This window comes from Embiotoca jacksoni, unplaced genomic scaffold (assembly GCF_022577435.1).
Source record: "Embiotoca jacksoni isolate LCO1_2020_lvr unplaced genomic scaffold, fEmbJac1.0.p SCAF_46, whole genome shotgun sequence".
Classification (NCBI taxonomy): Eukaryota; Metazoa; Chordata; class Actinopteri; family Embiotocidae; genus Embiotoca; species Embiotoca jacksoni.
Genome location: NW_027185399.1, coordinates 2,560,482 through 2,575,055, shown reverse-complemented (window position 1 = coordinate 2,575,055; position 14,574 = coordinate 2,560,482). Strand labels below are relative to the sequence as shown.

The following is a 14,574-nucleotide window of genomic DNA, read 5'->3' as shown; positions in this document are numbered from 1 at the left end:
TTATTTAATTTTTAAATAACATTAAACATGAGTTTCCCTTTGATACACTTTGATTTAAGAAGAAACTTTGCATTAATGAGAAAAAACAAATCTGTACTGTAAAAATACTACAAAATAAAAAGTATCAATACAGAAATAATATGAGCTCGAATATACTTCAAGTACCATCAGTGAATGATGAGACACAAACATCGTTTTGTTGTATTTTTAAAAACAATTTATTGAAATTTAACCGGTTACATAGAACAAAGGGGGGGGGTCATAAAATTGCACACAATGCAAATTTTGTATTTATTTTTTTATTTTGGAGTGATGGATTTAATTCATGTTTAGTTTGAAGTCATTTATCAAATTTGTCATGTTTAAATTATGAAAATAACATTCAAAAATTATAAACGATGGTAAATCTCCAGAAATAAAAGCCCAAAGGTCCTACCGACAGAAATTCTTCACATTTTGGGGTAAAAAACATGAATTAAACGTTCAATGTTGTTTTGCGTGACGTAGTGTACGTGCTACGTCACCACGTCAAGCCTGAAGCGGAAGGACAACACGTGGGGTTGTAAAGGACTCACCGCCGCTGCTCGTCGAGGCCGCAAATCTTCTTCAGGTAATCCAGCTTCTCACGGACCGTTTGGACTTCAACGAGATGTCCGTCTTCGACTTTACAGCCGGAAGTTTTCCGTTGATTTAAAAACGCGTCACTGTTCGTGTTTTTTACGGAAACAAGCGGAACAGAAGCTTCCGGAGACTCCGGAGAGTCTCAGAGAGTCTCAGAGAGTCTAAGAGAGTCTCAGTTAGAGTCTAAGAGGGTCTAAGAGAGTCTAAGAGGGTCTAAGAGAGTCTAAGAGGGTCTAAGAGGGTCTCAGTTAGAGTCTAAGAGAGTCTCAGTTAGAGTCTCAGTTAGAGTCTCAGTTAGAGTCTAAGAGAGTCTAAGAGAGTCTCAGTCTACCTGAGAGCTCCTCAGCTGGTTAGTTTGGTCTCAGTCGGTCTGAACTCGTTTGTAAAATGACCTCCGTGTTTCTCTGAAGCTGTTCCCGGACCAGGACCTCCTCCCTCCGCCGTCATGGCCGTCAGAGCCTCCTTCGAGAAGAACAACGAGATCGGCTGCTTCGCCAAACTGACCAACACCTACTGCCTCGTGGCGATCGGCGGCTCCGAGAACTTCTACAGGTGAGCGGGCACGTGTCACGTTGAAGGGAGTTCAGCATGCGCGAGCTTAGTCTGTTGTTTTGGGGGAGGGAGGGGGGGGGGGGCAGCGTGGAGTTAGCATCCAGTTAGCATCCAGTTGCTAGCAGGAGCTGCTGGAGTCCGTCCGGATGGATGACGTCATCAGAGTGTATGACGTGTGACTGAGATGAGTGTGGTCAGAGGGACACCTGTCTCCTGGTGTTCACCTGTGGATGGTTTCAGAGCAGGAGATGAGGACATCTGTCTGTCAACAAACATCTGTGATGTCCGTCTCTACTGTCGTGCACCTGAACTCACCATGAACTCCATGTTTTACTTTGTGGGAAATTTCTGAAATATTTCATGATGTCAGACAACGTTGTGACAAGTCGGCCATCTTTTCCAGCCTCTGTAAACTGTGTGTGTGTGTGTGTGTGTGTGTGTGTGTGTGTGTGTGTGTGTGTGTGTGCAGCGTGTTCGAGGGCGAGCTGTCAGAAACCATCCCGGTGGTCCACGCCTCCATCGCAGGCTGCCGCATCATCGGGAGGATGTGCGTAGGTCAGTGAAGCTCCGCCTCCTTTCCTTCCTTCATCACCGTCTCGCCCGGTGTTTGAACTAACCGCCGTCTCACCCGGTGTTTGAACTAACCGCCGTCTCACCCGGTGTTTGAACTAACCTCCGTCTCGCCCGGTGTTTGAACTAACCGCCGTCTCGCCCGGTGTTTGAACTAACCTCCGTCTCACCCGGTGTTTGAACTAACCGCCGTCTCACCCGGTGTTTGAACTAACCGCCGTCTCGCCCGGTGTTTGAACTAACCTCCGTCTCACCCGGTGTTTGAACTAACCGCCGTCTCACCCGGTGTTTGAACTAACCGCCGTCTCACCCGGTGTTTGAACTAACCTCCGTCTCGCCCGGTGTTTGAACTAACCGCCGTCTCGCCCGGTGTTTGAACTAACCTCCGTCTCACCCGGTGTTTGAACTAACCGCCGTCTCACCCGGTGTTTGAACTAACCGCCGTCTCGCCCGGTGTTTGAACTAACCGCCGTCTCGCCCGGTGTTTGAACTAACCGCCGTCTCGCCCGGTGTTTGAACTAACCTCCGTCTCGCCCGGTGTTTGAACTAACCGTCTCACCCGGTGTTTGAACTAACCGCCGTCTCACCCGGTGTTTGAACTAACCGCCGTCTCACCCGGTGTTTGAACTAACCGCCGTCTCGCCCGGTGTTTGAACTAACCGCCGTCTCGCCCGGTGTTTGAACTAACCGTCTCGCCCGGTGTTTGAACTAACCGTCTCACCCGGTGTTTGAACTAACCGCCGTCTCGCCCGGTGTTTGAACTAACCGTCTCACCCGGTGTTTGAACTAACCGCCGTCTCGCCCGGTGTTTGAACTAACCGCCGTCTCGCCCGGTGTTTGAACTAACCGCCGTCTCGCCCGGTGTTTGAACTAACCGCCGTCTCGCCCGGTGTTTGAACTAACCTCCGTCTCACCCGGTGTTTGAACTAACCGTCTCACCCGGTGTTTGAACTAACCGCCGTCTCGCCCGGTGTTTGAACTAACCGCCGTCTCGCCCGTGAGCAGGTAACCGTCACGGCCTGCTGTTGCCTAGCAACACGACGGACCAGGAGCTGCAGCACATCAGGAACTGTCTGCCGGACGCCGTCCGGATCCAGAGAGTCGAGGAGCGTCTGTCGGCGCTCGGCAACGTCATCGCCTGCAACGACTACGTGGCGCTGGTCCACCCCGACCTCGACCGGGTGAGACCCCACACCTCCTCCTCTTCCTCCTCTTCCTCTCCGATCGCTCCCCTTGACCTCCGACCTCTGCCCTCCAGGAGACGGAGGAGGTGCTCGCCGACACGCTGAAGGTGGAGGTTTTCCGGCAGACGATCGCCGAGCAGGTCCTCGTCGGCTCGTACTGCGCCTTCAGTAACCAGGGCGGCCTGATGCACCCGAAGACGTCCATCGAGGACCAGGACGAGCTGTCCTCTCTGCTGCAGGTCCCCCTGGTGGTCAGTGAACGCAGCGCCGTGTTCGTACACTGGAGACGCGGCTCTCGACTCTGTTTTGTGACCTCACTTCCTGTTTTCAGGCCGGCACGGTGAACCGAGGCAGCGAGGTCATCGCGGCGGGGATGGTGGTCAACGACTGGTGCGCGTTCTGCGGGCTGGACACGACCAGCACCGAGCTGTCCGTCATCGAGAGCGTGTTCAGACTCAGCGACACGTCGCAGCCGTCAGCCATCGCCACCAGCATGAGGGACTCTCTGATTGACAGGTGACACACGCACACACACACACACACACACACATTAAAACACACACACACACACACACACACACACGCACGCACACACACATTAAAACACACACACACAAGCTGCTGCGTTAAATGTGTTCGTGGGTAAAATAAAATAAAACAACCTTTTGTTTCAAACCTGTAAATGATTTCCGATGCTGCGCTTTTATTTTGAAAGACGCACACTTCCCACAATGCAACAGGCCTGTTTCACGAAAAGTTTTACGTGTAAAAATAACGTCGTCGTTCTGAGAATCAAAAAGTCTTCAAAGTTTTCATCTCATTTTGTTTTTCGTTACTCGAGTCGAACGTTTGTTTCAGTTTTTAAAAACGTACATTTGATGTTGAACTTTTATTTTATACTTGACAGTAAAAAGTCGTTTTTCTCTGACGGTTTTGTTAAATGTTGTCGCATCTCTTCTTTCTCCCACCAGCATGGCGTAGAAACCTTCCTCCTCCTCCTCCTCCTCCTCCTCCCGTCGAGGAGCTCTGCTGCACGAAGCCAACGACCCGCCGGACCTTCGCTCATCTTCTCGCCTGCAGCCGAGTCTCCGGTTTCATTTTTCCACATTTCCGAACGCCTGTTTTCAGGTCGGAGTGACGCCTCCCGTCAGCTGTGATGAAGATTTATGAGCAATTCAAGTTTAAACAGGTTTGTTTGTGTGTTAAGATCGAAGCTCCGCCTCCATCCTTCATATCAACACTCTCTGAATTTAAAGTGAGCGTGTGATTGGTCGCCAGGAAGCTTTGTTTAGTTTTTTTATCCGATAACCAATCAGATGGAGGATGGACAGGAAGTAGAAGACGGTTTCTGTGTTGTTTGTGTCGATGCAGATGGCGAGTTCTCCTCCGACGGTGTGAAGGGAGACAAACTGGACTTTTGTTGGGTTCTTGAACGTCTCATCTGTCTTGTAAAATAAAACCAATCGGCTTCTTTTTATCCGCTTGATGCTCCTTCGGTTTCTTCTTCTTAGATTAACGTGAATTCATCAGACGTACGACAGCTTTAAAGATGTCGTAACTTTTTCTTCCTCGACGACCAGAACTGTCATCTGGGTTTCTGTACGTTCCCCTTTAACATCGTTTTAATGCCACACAGACTTTGATTTGAAACCTGTTTCACAATCAAACTAATTAGTTAAATTAAACTAAGATATTAATAAAAACCAGCCGCGTTTTCACTGCAACAATCTAATGTTTTCCACGTCGGTCGTATCGATTTGAGCCGCGACAATTATTCAATTAATCCATCAACTTTTCTCAAATGAGACTGTTATCTAACACTTCATTGACCAACCAATCATTTCTATTAACATCAATAATTAAATATAAAAAACGATCATAAACATGGACAAACAGGAAAACGTCTTATTGCATATTTGAATTTGATATAAAATCAAGAATCTTTCAGCCAGTTTTTGCTCTTAATTTCACACAAACATTTTAAACTTTGTTTACAGGAGACTGAAAAACATGTTTAGATGTTTATAATTAAGACTTTAATATCTTTTAAGGACTTTTTCAACCTGAAGTTAGTTCTTTTTAACTTAAAAACCTGCAGATAAACTGACCTGAAACCTTCATCCTGCTGGTCTTTACTGCCACCTGCTGGTCAATGTGAGTCAATTCAACAACCAGGAAACATCAACATAAAGTGAAGTCATAAAAAAAACAAAGAAAAGACCAAATATTTTAAAGGCAACTTTTTTTTCTTTTATTTATTGGCAAATGCTTTGAATTAGGTCGTAGCAATGCGTCTATGTACATCCCTCCAAACAGCCTAAAGAAAAACACACTTGGTAGTACAGCTCGGTTATATGATCGTTTATACGCACACACTTTGTTTTTTTTGTTGTTTGTTTTGTTTCAAACACACTTATTTTCAGTTTTTTGGTTTTTGGGGAAAACAGCTAAAAAGATTTCTAAATGAAAACAAGAGCGTTAATATCAGCATAAAATCATTATACATTTATATTAAAAAAAAAAAGTTGGAACATGCAGGTCTGTAGCATCACAACCTGGGGGGGGGGGGCACTTACAAAAACAACATCATCGTATACACATACAGAAATCCCTAAAAATAACTACGCCGACTCCGTTTATATATCCGTATTAGTTTGTGTGCAAAAGAAGCTCATTCATTTCCTACATTAAATACATTTTTTATTGATGCTACCGTAAATGTTCGTACAAGCTCTGCGACGCGAGGCGAGAGGAGGCGGCCAATCACAGACGAGACGTACGATGGTGATTTAATATAACGGATCGTTTCACTGCGAAAGAAAAAAACATGTAAGGAAATCAAAAACATACCCGTCCTGTAAATGTCTGTGACTCCGCCTCCTCCTGCACTACCGCTCCCAACCAGCAGGGGTCAGAAGCCAACGAAGCGAAATCCCTCCTCGCGTCTTCCTTTCAAACACGACAGCCTAAAATCTACGAGCTAGGCCTTTAAATCTGCGTCACCTGATTGGTTGACTTTACACGTGTGCGTAGTGATAATGTTGTGCTTACAGAGGGAGGGGGAAGGGGCGGGGCTTGTGACAGGATGAAGCAGCTAGTGTGGCTAATGCTAATGTCTTCCGTGTGTCTGAGCGCTTCGTACGTTACGGGATATTTACAGAAGGGAGGTGTTGATGTGATGACGAGCGCCGCCCGACAGCGTACTCCTCTCGTGACGGGGGGCGGGGCTTAATATTGCACGTGAAATGAATGCGGATGCTAACGAACTGACCAGGATCACAGCACCCTCCTGCCTGATTGTCGGCTAGCCGGTTGCTTCAGGCCGACGGTAAACGTACGAATCAAACGAACTACCGAACATAAAACTAAACTAGAGTGGAATTAAAAAAAAACAATTTTAATCCGTCCGAGTCGTTTACGGAGGTTTAAACTCTTGAGTGGCTTAAAAACGACAGCCTGACCTCTGACCTCTGACCTCTGACCGGCTGGCAAGGACTGCCTGGTTTTCAAGTTTGTCTGACTCGTGTACATATGTAGTGTTTAGTGATGGAAACCAATCAACCAATCAATCAATCTATTGATCCTCCAAAACAGAGAGTCATTGATTGGTTTGTGTCACCCTTTCAAAATAAGAGCGGTCAGCTTGTGCGGGACTAAAAGAAGAAGAAGGACGTCCTCCAGTGATGTGTTTACTGACCGAAGTGAAGAGGAGTCTCCATGACGACGGGTGGGGGTGGGGGGTCGTGCTGCTACGTGGACAGGATCGCGGTCGACACCTCGAGCGTTCCCCATCTACCCCCCCGCCCCACCCACCACCCCTCCCTCGCCCTCCCAGCACCTGAAGAAGTCCCGCCCCCCACCCTTCACCCCTCCTCCTCCGTCCCCCGTCCCCCCTCCCTAGCAGCCGAAGGTCTCCTGCGAGGCGTACACCATGTAAAGGAAGCCGTCTTCGTCCCGCTCCTGCTCGTAGATCTCAGAGATGGCCGTGGACACGGACACCATGCTGTGCTGGTTCACCAGCAGGAAGAAGGCCTGCGTCGGGTTCAGCTGCAGCCGGCGCCTGCAGGGGGGAGGGGGGGGGGCAGGAAGAGGAGGAGTTATGGATCTGCAGGGAGGATGAACAGCTCTCATTTTTACATAAATAATATCTCAGCTGTGAGTGACATGTCTGGGAGCCAATCAGTGAGCTCCACCAGGAATTCAACCCAAACCACAAAAAAAACAAAGGACCAATGAGGGAGCAGAGAGGAGGGTTCTGACCAATGGAGGAGCAGCAGGCAGGTGCTGCAACATGTGTCAATCAATCAACCCCCCCACCCCTCCCCCCTCCTCATCTCTGAGTGACCACAGCCGTGAAGCTCCATGACGGCCGGTGAGTGTTTGATCGTCTTTAATCGGTTCCTTTGTGTGTTTTAATGTCAGATTAGATTTATTTAACGCTCTGATATCTGAACACTTTATTTTGAGGTCTTTAACGTGTTGATCTTTAAACTGTTTGTGTCTTTGAAGCTCCTCGTCATCTGTTACTTATTGTAATCTAATCATTTCTTTACAATTATTTACATTGTAAATTGTTGTATTCTTTCAGTTTAAGATGGTCATTTTTAAAATTCTTAATTTACCATTTTAAAACTGGAACCGGAGTGTTTTTAAAATGATTATGCAAATAGTTGCTCATCACTGTTTCAGCTCTATTTAATGCGTCAAATATCTACGATTTAAACACTTTGTTTTTCATTGTTGCGTAACTTGAACCTGCTTCACCTTAAAGAGCTTAATTTGATGTGTCGACACATTTTAATTTAGTTTAAATGAATGACTGAACTGAGGATGTTGAATCAGAGAGACGTCGTACAGAAACATCTCGTCTCTCCTCATTTTCTACCTCCTCCTTCACTTTAGTGTCGATGCTTCTTCTTTTATTTAATTTGAAATGGATCCGCAGCCGTTTGTAAATCCTCCGAGGCCCGACGGATCAACGGCAAATTAACTTTTACGGCTGATTCAATGTTTCTGCCTCCTCAGCTTTTAAAGCAGATTAATAACCAACAGCCTGCAGATGTATGACGTGTTTTATATTCCTGCAGTGCTGGAAGGTGAAATCTTAATTTACTGGCCCGTTAATCTGAGTCTGAACGTAAAGAGAGCTTCTCCTCCTCATCTCTGGTTCTGAAGATTGGAAACGAGCTGCCAAACACACACACACTTCAGCCGACTGGTCTGGGATGTAAAACACTCCAAACACACACACGGCTGGTGTTTGTTTGTGTGTTTGTTTGTGTGTTTGTTTGTGTACCTGATGATCTTGACCAGCTCGCTCATGTTGACGTGGTCCGGTACCAGGAACTTGGTCTTGTCCAACACGGGCAGCTGTTTCTCTCCCTTGTACCTCTCAATGATCACCTGCAGACAGAGAAACGCACAAGTTACACGTTGTTGAAATAAAGTTCAAACCTGCAGCCGACCTTCTGACGTCTGTTTTACTGCACAGGAAAATATTATGGGAACAAACATGGAAGATGCCAACGACACAGACAAACTACTAAATAACTAAACAAGTAAATAAGCAGCAGTGGAAGTCTCATTTTTTGAATCTGATGAATTTCATGTGATTTCGTGGCTGAACTGCCTTTAAAAGTTTTAAATTACAACATGAAAGCAAAAACTAAAATGCTGAGACGACACGTTGGTGTTTTATTGACTCCTATAAACTTTTTCTGATCATCTGAGTGTATTCAACAGTAAAAAAGAGGCTGCTCCCCGTCTCCTGTTTTGATGCTAAGCTAACGTGGAAATGGCGGTTCGCAGGCTTCCCTGCGGTGCGTTCAGGGACGCATGATCAGGTGTGAGCTGCAGCTTACTGGGATCTTGTTGGGGTGCTGCTCACGGATCTGCTGGACCTCTTTGCACCGGTCAGCTGTGGACAAAAGACAGTAAATCAGTTCATCTGCAGATTGTTTTTATTCATTAATCAATAATTCTTTGATCAAAGGTCCGAAAACGTGCAGTTTACTATCATGTGACAAAAGGTTCACATTTAATTTATTGCTATTTACAGTCTATTTATTTCAATAAAACTTCGATAAACGAATTGATTCAGATGAAGTCAAACGAGTGTTTTTGTCGTGTGAACGAAGGTCTTTAAACGTGATGTCGTTTTTAAACGTAAATAATTCTGCATTAAATCAAACGCTGCCGTTTCTCCCTCAACGAATGAGAACGCAGCGTTTACACCACCTGATGCAGCCGTGAGGAACATAAACGCAGCGAGAGAAAGTTGTTTTAATGTTCAGCGTCAGATTCATGAAGCTAAAAAGAATCTGTTAATGTTTTATGTTGCGTTTCCTTTCAGGTAAACGAGTGCAATTAACTTTTATTATCTAAAAAATATGGTGACAGATGATGTAAACTCATTTCATCCAGCAGCTCTCGATCTGAACGAAAGGAAATCAAACCGATGTCCAATGTGAGCCACATGCAGACCAAACATGAAGAGGAGGGTTGGCTCATATTTTCACATTTCTCCCTTTAAAACACGGAGAACTAAATAATGGGTGTAAATGAAAACCTGCAGGTGGAGAAGTCCTGCGACTCCAACAATGATTTCAGGCCCTCGGTATGTTTTCGCGTCAGAAAATCCACAGGATATAAAAACTATAAATACAGACGGAAAATAAAAACCCTCGGCAGCGGGAAGTCGGAGTCCAGAGATCCAGAGAGTCTTTAACGACCTGCTGCTGAAGGAAATTCATTTGGTTTGGACCGGCCGCAGAGGACAAATCATAATTCAAAGAGTGGACGTCCGTCTCCTCCTCGTCCACATCGGCTTTTAATTTACGAGGTAAACGTGTGACATCAGAGCGATAAAAGACAATGGAGGATGAGGAAGGATGAGAGGACGAGAGAGGACGAGAGAGGACGTCTCAACGCACCCAGACTCAACGATTAATGAACTAATTAGAAGAATAACAGTCAGATGAATTGATAATGAAGTTTCCCCTCTAAGTTCATGTAATAAACCTGCGTGATAAAAACCAGCTTCCCTTCTAACAGCTGAACGGTTTTTAGGATCCTTCAATGTCTCTGCAGACGAATACGAAGTTTCTGGACTCCATTTAAATATTCTAGAACTTTGAATGTCATCTTTGTGAACGTCGCCTTTTAATCTCAATATTTTTACCACCTCTGCGTCTAATCTTACAACTCGCACGCTGCTGCCGGCTCCAAATAAACAACCTACTGCCCTATTTCAGGGAAAAGCCTTTTTAAAGCGCTGCGAGGTTCAGAGCTCCGAGAAGAACGAGTCCTCGTGTTCAGCTGTGAAATAACAACCGGAATCTTTAACACATCCTGGATTTTTTTTGGCAACTTTGCAAATTGAAAAGCTGTTCGTATTACATTTAATATTTGTTTTAAACTAAAACAACTACTTTAAGAACTGACTCTATTTTCCTGAGTTCATATTTTAATTTAGACGAGTTAAAATATATTACACTTAACAAGTGTAGTGTGACTGTTAGAAATGTCCCAATTATTGCATCATTGCTTGACTGATTATTTGAGCAGACGTTTGTTTCATAATCATGAACTTGCATGTAAACAGGATGAGACGAACACTAATGTTGTCATCTAATCACTCCCACCGGTTTTCATTTATTTATTTAGTAGGAGACTTTATATGTTGAAGTTATTTGTCATTTCTGCCCTGTGCACTGTTTACAAAGGCAAACAGAAATGGCATTAAACTGTAATTAGGTTTAGACTGTAATAACGGCATAAAATGAAAAGACAAAGAGGATTAAATCATTAATCGCAGTTATATGAGCCAATTAATCATCCACTAAAGTTTAATGATCGTAACAGCTCTAATAACTGTTAGCTTGATTAGTATTTAAACATGTTCGGTGTATTAAGGTAATCCGGCTCTTAAAGTGTTGTTGTTGTGTAACAGCATATTAATGTGACAGGACGAGTCCTCCTGATTTAACTGTATGAGGTGATGATGAAAATAGAAGAACTCAGTATTTGTTCCGTCTCAGCTGTGTTGTTTTTTCCCTTCGTTTCTCCGAATGGCAGCATTATGCAACAAGGGGGGGGAGGGGGGGGAGGGAGAGGAGGAGGGGGGGGGGGGAGAGGAGGAGAGGGGAGGAGGAGGTGGAGGGGGAGGGGGGGGAGGAGGAGGGGAGGGGGGGGGAGGAGGAGAGGGGAGGAGGAGGTGGAGGGGGAGGGGGGGGGAGGAGTGGGGAGAGGAGGAGGAGGGGGGGGGAGGAGTGGGGAGAGGAGGAGGAGGGGGGGGGGGCGTCTTTTAGCATCAAATTACAACATAAATCACTGAACACGTGTTCTGGGATAATATGTCAGCACATGTTGTTTTCCTTTCAGCCAACTCGTTGGTCCTCAGTAGATTATCTGCTAGCTGGTAGCTGCGAGGTTTGTCAGGCTAAAGTGCTGCTGACCCAGATGGTCTTTTTAACGTCGGCAGACAGGATGAGCTGCAGGACACAGAGGACATGGAGGACATGCAGGACACGGAGGACACGCAGCCTGTAACAGCATTTAATATGAGGGACCGCACATTGGTCACCGCTGATCTACACCAAAAAGACATTTTAACTTGACACTTTTAACAACCACAATAACACAACAAGACGTCCTGTAACGTCCCCAGTAACGCAACGGACGTCTTGTAACGTCCCCAGTAACGCAACGGACGTCTTGTAACGTCCCCAGTAACGCAACGGACGTCCTGTAACGTCCCCAGTAACGCAACGGACGTCTTGTAACGTCCCCAGTAACGCAACGGACGTCTTGTAACGTCCCCAGTAACGCAACGGACGTCCTGTAACGTCCCCAGTAACGCAACAGACGTCCTGTAACGTCCCCAGTAACGCAACAGACTTCCTGTCACGTCCCCAGTAACGCAAAGGACGCCTTGTAACGTCCCCAGTAACGCAACAGACGTCCTGTAACGTCCCCAGTAACGCAACAGACTTCCTGTAACGTCCCCAGTCACGCAACGGACGCCTTGTAACGTCCCCAGTAATGCAACAGACGTCCTGTAATGTCCCCAGTAACGCAACAGACATCCTGTCACGTCCCCAGTAACGCAAAGGACGCCTTGTAACGTCCCCAGTAATGCAACAGACGTCCTGTAATGTCCCCAGTAACGCAACAGACATCCTGTAACGTCCCCAGTAACGCAACGGACACCCTGTAACGTCCCCAGTAACGCAACAGACGCCCTGTAACGTCCCCAGTAACGCAACAGACATCATGTAACGTCCCCAGTAACGCAACAGACGCCCTGTAACGTCCCCAGTAATGCAACAGACGTCCTGTAACGTCCCCAGTAACGCAACGGACACCCTGTAACGTCCCCAGTAACGCAACGGACACCCTGTAACGTCCCCAGTAACGCAACAGACATCCTGTAACGTCCCCAGTAACGCAACAGACGCCCTGTAACGTCCCCAGTAACGCAACAGACGCCCTGTAACGTCCCCAGTAACGCAACAGACGCCCTGTAACGTCCCCAGTAACGCAACAGACGCCCTGTAACGTCCCCAGTAACGCAACAGACATCCTGTAACGTCCCCAGTAACGCAACGGACACCCTGTAACGTCCCCAGTAACGCAACGGACGCCCTGTAACGTCCCCAGTAACGCAACAGACGCCCTGTAACGTCCCCAGTAACGCAACAGACGTCCTGTAACGTCCCCAGTAACGCAACAGACGCCCTGTAACGTCCCCAGTAACGCAACAGACGCCCTGTAACGTCCCCAGTAACGCAACAGACATCCTGTAACGTCCCCAGTAACGCAACAGACATCCTGTAACGTCCCCAGTAACGCAACAGACGCCCTGTAACGTCCCCAGTAACGCAACAGACGTCCTGTAACGTCCCCAGTAACGCAACAGACGTCCTGTAACGTCCCCAGTAACGCAACAGACGTCCTGTAACGTCCCCAGTAACGCAACAGACATCCTGTAACGTCCCCAGTAACGCAACAGACATCATGTAACGTCCCCAGTAACGCAACAGACGCCCTGTAACGTCCCCAGTAATGCAACAGACGTCCTGTAACGTCCCCAGTAACGCAACGGACACCCTGTAACGTCCCCAGTAACGCAACGGACACCCTGTAACGTCCCCAGTAACGCAACAGACGCCCTGTAACGTCCCCAGTAACGCAACAGACATCATGTAACGTCCCCAGTAACGCAACAGACGCCCTGTAACGTCCCCAGTAATGCAACAGACGTCCTGTAACGTCCCCAGTAACGCAACGGACACCCTGTAACGTCCCCAGTAACGCAACGGACACCCTGTAACGTCCCCAGTAACGCAACAGACATCCTGTAACGTCCCCAGTAACGCAACAGACGCCCTGTAACGTCCCCAGTAACGCAACAGACGCCCTGTAACGTCCCCAGTAACGCAACAGACGCCCTGTAACGTCCCCAGTAACGCAACAGACATCCTGTAACGTCCCCAGTAACGCAACGGACACCCTGTAACGTCCCCAGTAACGCAACGGACGCCCTGTAACGTCCCCAGTAACGCAACAGACGCCCTGTAACGTCCCCAGTAACGCAACAGACGTCCTGTAACGTCCCCAGTAACGCAACAGACGCCCTGTAACGTCCCCAGTAACGCAACAGACGCCCTGTAACGTCCCCAGTAACGCAACAGACATCCTGTAACGTCCCCAGTAACGCAACAGACATCCTGTAACGTCCCCAGTAACGCAACAGACGCCCTGTAACGTCCCCAGTAACGCAACAGACGTCCTGTAACGTCCCCAGTAACGCAACAGACGTCCTGTAACGTCCCCAGTAACGCAACAGACGTCCTGTAACGTCCCCAGTAACGCAACAGACATCCTGTAACGTCCCCAGTAACGCAACAGACGCCCTGTAACGTCCCCAGTAACGCAACAGACGCCCTGTAACGTCCCCAGTAACGCAACAGACGCCCAGTAACGTCCCCAGTAACGCAACAGACGCCCTGTAACGTCCCCAGTAACGCAACAGACGCCCAGTAACGTCCCCAGTAACGCAACAGACGCCCTGTGGCTGCTCGTCAACAGACCGAGCTGAGCTAGGTGGCTAACAGGCCGGCTAACTGCCACAGCTGCTCCGCTCGGCGGCTCCTTCCAGCCCGCTAAACCGCTCTCGCTCCCGGGAGGTTTTCTCACCGAATGTCCTCCTTTGTTTGAAGGGTCTGTCGGACGGCATCTCTGGCGGCGTTATTACACAGTCTTAGCCCGATGAAACTGGCGGTGCGGAAGTCTCGGTCTCTCGGGGGAAAGGCAGCGGGGTCTCGGTGTCTCCGGTCAGTCTGAAGCCAAAACAGCTCCGGACAAACAAAGCCAGTAAACCGAGGCGCTGACGTCATCGGCAGGATTTAAAGGGGCCGTCCACCGTTTCTGACCAGCCTGTTACAGCCTGTTACAGCCTGAGCTCCTGCACACGGCTGATACCGAACATGTTACAGAGCACCAGTATTTAATGTGAGACATGAGCTTGGTGTTATTTTATATATGTAATACTGACAGGAAATAATAGAAGGTTTAAACCCCCAGCTGGGCGTGGTGTCAAGTAACGAAGTACTTTTACTGAAGTACTGCACTTGAGCACAATTTT

The 14,574-nt window shown here is 47.6% G+C and overlaps 2 protein-coding genes across 2 annotated transcripts; one reads left to right on the top strand and one right to left on the bottom strand.

Annotated features, from left to right (window-relative positions):
• Positions 1–512: 512 nt before the first annotated feature.
• eif6 (eukaryotic translation initiation factor 6) lies at positions 513–4,404 on the top strand. Its single transcript, XM_069169703.1, has 7 exons — positions 513–610; positions 1,032–1,173; positions 1,643–1,728; positions 2,749–2,924; positions 3,002–3,178; positions 3,259–3,443; positions 3,899–4,404. The coding sequence occupies exons 2-7, from the start codon at positions 1,067–1,069 to the stop codon at positions 3,906–3,908; spliced, it is 741 nt and encodes a 246-aa protein (XP_069025804.1). The 5' UTR covers positions 513–610; positions 1,032–1,066; the 3' UTR covers positions 3,909–4,404.
• A 2,401-nt stretch (positions 4,405–6,805) lies between these two features.
• map1lc3a (microtubule-associated protein 1 light chain 3 alpha) lies at positions 6,806–14,303 on the bottom strand. Its single transcript, XM_069169668.1, has 4 exons — positions 14,127–14,303; positions 8,789–8,844; positions 8,224–8,330; positions 6,806–6,987 (listed from the first exon to the last, which is right to left on the bottom strand). Exons 1-4 carry the CDS (start codon positions 14,164–14,166, stop codon positions 6,825–6,827), a joined length of 366 nt encoding a protein of 121 aa, XP_069025769.1. The 5' UTR covers positions 14,167–14,303; the 3' UTR covers positions 6,806–6,824.
• Positions 14,304–14,574: the final 271 nt, after the last annotated feature.